General features: G+C 41.4%; 1 protein-coding gene across 1 annotated transcript; it reads left to right on the top strand.

Annotated features, from left to right (window-relative positions):
- Positions 1-523: 523 nt before the first annotated feature.
- LOC112589373 (uncharacterized) lies at positions 524-2,457 on the top strand. The gene is made up of 2 exons (XM_025302372.1): positions 524-669; positions 1,566-2,457. The coding sequence occupies exons 1-2, from the start codon at positions 546-548 to the stop codon at positions 2,045-2,047; spliced, it is 606 nt and encodes a 201-aa protein (XP_025158157.1). The 5' UTR covers positions 524-545; the 3' UTR covers positions 2,048-2,457.
- The last annotated feature ends 4,088 nt before the right edge of the window (positions 2,458-6,545 follow it).

The raw sequence follows: 6,545 nt of genomic DNA, 5'->3' as shown, positions 1-6,545 counted from the left end.
GCGAGCGTGCGTTCATTGCGTTTCCGTTTCCTTTCTGTTCTCGAGCGCACGCGCCCCATGCGAGGGCCAATTGTAAGCAATAAAGTTAATATTTTTCTGTCTTTCGAGTCGGCTCATTGAGGGCCCTCGAAGTCTGTCCTCGAGCGCCGCGAGGAGAACACAATCAACCAGGGCACGGGTGCCGCGCCCCTGCAAATCTATCTCTCACTTCCTTGCTGTGCGGGGTTGAAAGGCCGAGTCGAGCGGGAGTCCCCTCGACCTCCACATATTGACATACACGTACACACATGTATACAAGAGATCTCTTGAGAACTTGTGCTGACTTCTGCAGAAAACGAGAACAGATACTTTTATTTATATTATATTAAATATTTAAAAATACATATATATATTATTATTAAGTTTTTTCTTATTAACAATTATTTAATAACATTAGTAATAAGTTTAGATTTTTAAGATAGTAATATTTCTTTTATTATTAAATAATTTATTACAAGGTAAGTGCTTAAATTATAATAAAGTTTTGAAATTTTAGGAACATCAAGATGGTTTGGAAATGCTGTGTGCCACAGTGCACATCTAAGACAGCAGTACCAGTCCATCGATTCCCCATGGGTCGCTCCAGAGCTGAACACTGGTTAACAATCATTGGCAAAACCGAATTGATCGGTGAGTAATGAACAGAAATAGATAAAATAGTATAATCATAATAATATAGTCATATACAGGGTGTTTGATAGCTGATCATGCAGACGAAAATTGGAGATAGATTGGGTGTAGCTGAAAAGAAAAGTCATGTACCACAATGTCAAATTGCCAATAGTTATCGAGTTATTAATTAAAACATGTGAGCCAACGAGCGCGTAGAGAGCGGAGGGCGACCGCAGTAAGCACGTAGACATTTGATACAGGCGGAGTCAGCGAGTGGCGGTAGGCAAGCGCGCGTGGCGAGGAGCAACGTAAACGACAAGAGGCGAGTGCGCGCGATGAGGAGCGAGCGAGCGCGAACGATGAGGAGCGAGCGAGCGCAAGCGACAAGAGGCGAGCGAGCGCGACGAAGAGCGAGCGAGCGCAAATGACGAGGAGTTGAGCGAGCTATAAGGAAAAAGCTATAAAGAAAAAGCTCGCTCGCTCCTCGTCGCGCGCGATCGCCTCTTGTCGCTTACGTTGCTCCTCGCCGCGCGCGCTTGCCTACCGCCACTCGCTGACTCCGCCTGTATCAAATGTCTACGTGCTTACTGCGGTAGCCCTCCGTTCTCTACGCGCTCGTTGGCTCACATGTTTTAATTAATAACTCGGTAACTATTGCCAATTTGACATTATGGTACATGACTTTTCTTCTCGGCTACACCCAATCTATCTCCAACTTTCGTCTACATGATCAGCTATCAAACACCCTGTATATAGTCATAATATGATTAACATGTAGCATTATTTACGTTGAGCAAAAAAAGCAATTTATTTTGTGTTTTACTTGTTACGGTCATTATCTTACTTCTTGTTTACTATTTATTATCATGCAATGATATAACAGTACGTAATATTAATTATTATTAATATTACAGATGCACCAAAAGAAGTGCTGGCAAAGTTGAGAATTTGTACGGAACATTTCTCTGAAGAGATGGTATTGCCTTATGGTCCAATACGACGTTTGAACGATAACGCAGTACCATCATTAAAATTAAATTCTTGTTATGTAGAACAGAATGTTTATGTTATTAATAATTTGGAAGATCATGTTCACTTAATAGAATATGTTCCGAACATCTCTAACTTTGTGCCAGTGCCCATGAACATAGGCAAAGATGTAGATATATCAAGAAATACCAACAATGAAGGACTGAAAAGAAAATTAAGGACCCAAAGGAAGATGCTGCATAAGAAGAAAAACATTATTAGAAGACAACGTCAAGAAATCCACAGGATCCGTCGAAGGAATAAGTGGGAAGACGTAATGGAGGACATGACAACAACGCAGAAATTATTCTTCGAAATGCTGATAATAAATGCCAAACATGCACCACAGGTATGTTTTGTATGTTAATTTGTATACAATTATGAGTATATATGTACACTTAGTTTTCTTTGTGTTAATGTTGTTAACCACTTGCGCTGGAAAGACGTGCGCACGTCGTCATGCGATTGTCACAGAATCGCCAACGACGATCCAGACTATTTCGAGAGATACCACACTTTGCATGATTATTAATAAATAAATTAAATATTTATATTTGTATAATTTTATAATCAATCGACGCTCTATGTTCCCTTCAAAAAGCTATTAAAAGTCCTAGGTCGAAAATAAATTAGTTTAGAAAATATAAATCTTTTTCCGATTTCTGTAAGGCATCGAACACTGTGTGACGCCTCTCAGCGAGTTACACTGGACCGTTCTGGTACACGCGTCAGTGAATTTTTTGCCAGCGCAAGTGATTAATAAGTATATGAATTTACAGAAAATGTGATAATTTAACTACTTTTTCTAATTATTTATATATTTATAGACATTAAATCAAAGAAACAATACACGTAAAGCATATGTATGAATGACAATATTAATGCATTTTTTACTGTGTATAAAAATATCAGTAGCAAAATGCATCTAAATCAGTACATTTTATTAATTTCTTAAAATACAAATATTGAAACTTTTAGTTATAAATATATGTGCATGCAACACGTAAGTATATATCTTGCTTAAAAGTGTAATTATTGCTATTTAAGGTTAAAAGTAATGAGAATGTACAAATTCAGTACATGAGAATGTACAAATTCAATACATATGTTGCTACTTGGCATTTTTCCTTTTATGTACAAATATATTTTTATTTGCTTAATTGATTTAATATGTAATATTAATTGTATTATGCTAAAAGGGACTTCGAATTATTAGCAATTGCAATATACACATATATATATAAGATATTAATTATAAATATATGTTTTACATAAACAAAATAACATTTAAAGTAAATAAGACTTAAAGTATATGTGTATATATATATATGTATACATATTTTATTCTTCTTATTCTCTAATCTTATTTGCTTTAAATATTATTTTGTTTATGTAAAACATATATTTATAATTAATATCTTGATTTTAAAATTATGCAGTTTTGAATATACATATATATTGTAACGAGGCGCAGATGCACCTCGTTACTACCGGCCCGACCGACCACCTGTCGGGCCGAAGAACGGCGCTTTGCGCCACCATAAATTAGCGAAGACGATCGCGCCGCCGTTATCACGAGGCCGCCGCTATCGCGCGCCGCGGCGATCCCGCGCTGCCGCTAGCGCGCGCGGCCGCGATCACGCGCCGTCATCATGCCTCGCGCCGATAGGCGCGCCGCTCGATCGCCGCCGTATCAATCGTAGCGCGAACAACTATAAAACGGCGGCGATCGAGCTCCTAGACACCAGACCGATCCGTACCGCCGATTCGATCTAGACGCTTGTATGCCGAAAGAGAGAATATCCGGACCGTTTCGCTCTGCCTTCCGCTTTCCGACTACCCGACCGGCGACTAAGAACACGGGATTGTGCGTCCGCAGTCTCGATCGAGCGTTCTCGATACTTGGCCGTCTCCCGTCTTCCTGGGCTCGTGTGTACGCGTGCTCAGTCGAGCGTACTCGACAGTATCTCGCCTTTACCCGCCGCCTCGAGTCAGGGGTTCGTCCGTCGGCGAACTCCGCTGAGCGTACTCAACCTTTAGGCGATCCGTCTAGCGACCAGGAACCCGGGACGGTGTGTTCGCCGTCTCCGCTGAGTGTCCGCAGCACTTGGTCGCTTTCCTCCACGAACGTAGGGAAAAGGGAAGGTGCGTCCGCCTTCTCTGTCGAGAGTCCTCGGCCCCGACGGACGAAATCATCTCGCGTCTCCCGCGACTCGCGTGCGTGCGTTCGACCGAGAATCGAAATCTCCGGTCCGGCGACCATTTTTACGCGAGCAATTCCGAAGCGAGTATTGGGCGATAATTGTCCGAGACGCCCAGCGTCGCGAAGCGAGACCGATCACCGCGCCGTTACCGTCGTTACGATCTACACGCGTCGCATAATAGGCCCCGCCTTCCGCACGGCCTATCCGTCTGTACGAGCGCTCGCACCGCTCACCGCACCGCACCGTACCGTACCGACGCGCCTTACAAACGCAACCCGCGACATCGCCTTCGGGGCCGAACTCTTGTATCAAATTAAATATAGAATAAAGCTAACGTACTTATATTACTCTCGAACGTCTCGCTGCTTTCCTCCTCACCGAATCCGGACTCCGACGAGCCTTATCTGCGCGAAACGCGTAGCAGCGACCGAACCGCGGAGTTCGGCCGTTACAATATATATATTGATATTAAATTGATGGTCTTTTATGTAATTGTATATGAATCCATATGTTACGTCCTGTAGATTTAATTAGCAAAAATTCTCTCTCCTCGCGGATTTATATTCTCCTAATATAACTATAATAGGAATATATACATATATAAATATAAATTAGGAAACAGACCCATCTGGCGAACAGCCGTCGCGCCAAATGAAAGGCGATTCGGGAAAATTCCATAACAGGAAACAGTGCCCTGTTGTAAAAATCTACGTCTTCGTTTAAAGTTTATATCTGGGTAGTGTTCGCCAAGTGTGTCCGTCGTCCTAGCTATAAAAATTTGAAACTCCGCGCTAACAAACCTTCAGTAAAACAAAGCAACTCAGAGCATTCCTGCTCTAAAACTTGAAACTCACATCTTCCCAATCCAAAACCATATGTGCCCTATCAGTTAACCAACAAAGCCTACTTCGAGCTTACACCGATGGTTATAAACTCTTATCTCAGGCTTTGATTTACAGCATTTTGATTTTTCCAGCCGGCCGCTTGTATACATTTCTCTATCTCAAGAATCCACCACCTCCACGCTTGTCGCGCCTAATTCATTCAGCCAATCATATCATATCCACCTAAAACTATGAGACACTCACGCTCCACCCTTTAGCCCTTCCATATTCATATCTCCAAAAACTAACTGTCTCCTCCCACGATGTCTTTAACTTCGCTAATGGCTAAGACTTTTTCCCACTACTGTCAACCAGGACCAATAATAAAAATTAGTAACAAAATCTTTAACTTCATTGGGTTCTCCTTAGGGCTTCACCCCTCCCTAAAAGGGCCATTCCTCTACCCACCCTGATAGCTTCTGCCTCCGATCATTGATATAAAAACCGCGGTAATCCACCTCCGCGACACTATTCAGAAAGATAGAAGAACAAACGAAAACAAAAAAGTCATAGTCAGATTCGGAATCAGGTCTAGACTCAATTCAGAGACTCAAGTGTGGCAAGTGCACAGTGTTCCACGAATACTATCCTTAGTGGGGTCTCGCCAACCTTCCAAAAAAAAAGAGAGAAGCAGCTGCCAGCTGGGAGTGGACAACTCGAAATTGGGACCCCACGCAGATAATTTCAACCACCCCTTTCCTTGCGTGAATCAGCAGCAAGTAGTTTTATTTACTATTCTACTCTCCTTACCTCCATTCTTACTAATTCCACCCTTGTGAAACTACGGTTTTAGTGGGCCATTATTATCATTCGCTAGTAACCTTCCATCGGGTCCTCCATCTCTTTGATGAAATAACAGACCCATATAATTTTGAGCAACAATTGCAGTATATCAGAAACATAATTAGCATCGGATTAGACATAGATTTCCATCCAGATCCGACAATCCTACCTTCTTTCTTATTTTCTCAATATTTATCCCCTGATACTCCTACCTTTTCTCCCCCACGTGCATCCACTCCTCCAACCCCTCCAATATCTTATTTTCCTGTCTCTTTTTCCGAACTATCCACTCCTTTAAATTCGCCATACCACTCCCGTTCCCCTTTATCTGATTAACTTCTTATTCCTATTCCTTCTCTTTCCATTCCTTCTTCTTCTATCTCACACACACACACACACACACATATATACACACACCATTATTCAATTAAATTGTCATAAACCGCGCCGTAATACCATTTTATTGTTATATTTTAAGCCGCGCCATATATCATTTTGTTATCTTACTCATTTTAATAAATCTGTTTATATTTCATCCTTTTTTTCCAATTGATTTCAAAATCACACCCGCCCTTCCAACAGTCAACTCATGGTCCTATTCCCGGTAAAGGGATTCGCGTCCCTGACCGAAAAACGGACCGCTCGTCGTACGTCGGTGCCCGAGTAAAGGGACCCGTCGGGTCCCTGACCCGTTCACTGACACGCGTGTACGAACGAGGTTCGCCTTATTCGCGAACGAAAAGGTTGCGTTCCTCCTCTAGGACGTAATACATACGTGATCACTGAAATTGTCTTTCATGTTATATTTTTGAGAAAAATAGAGTACAATAGTTAAAAAATATGATTTTAACAATTTTTATAAATGAATGTTTTTTTATTTTATATAAATGAATCAGAGAAAGCAAATTTTTTCCTTACATTGAGACAAACGACTTCTTATAGTACTATTGTTCCTCATTAAAATTAGTTTTTATTTGTTAACGTGTTATTTCTT

This window comes from Harpegnathos saltator, unplaced genomic scaffold, assembly GCF_003227715.2.
Source record: "Harpegnathos saltator strain DR-91 unplaced genomic scaffold, Hsal_v8.6 scaffold487, whole genome shotgun sequence".
NCBI lineage: Eukaryota > Metazoa > Arthropoda > Insecta > Hymenoptera > Formicidae > Harpegnathos > Harpegnathos saltator.
The sequence above is the reverse complement of the archived record's forward strand: the minus strand, read 5'-3'. Positions and strand labels throughout refer to the sequence as shown.

Bases quoted from the DNA above. Each gene is read 5' to 3' on its own strand.
- LOC112589373 (XM_025302372.1), top strand. From the start codon at position 546: ATGGTTTGGAAATGCTGTGTGCCACAGTGCACATCTAAGACAGCAGTA. The intron at 670-1,565 runs GTGAGTAATGAA...TTAATATTACAG, and splicing joins TGGCAAAACCGAATTGATCG to ATGCACCAAAAGAAGTGCTG.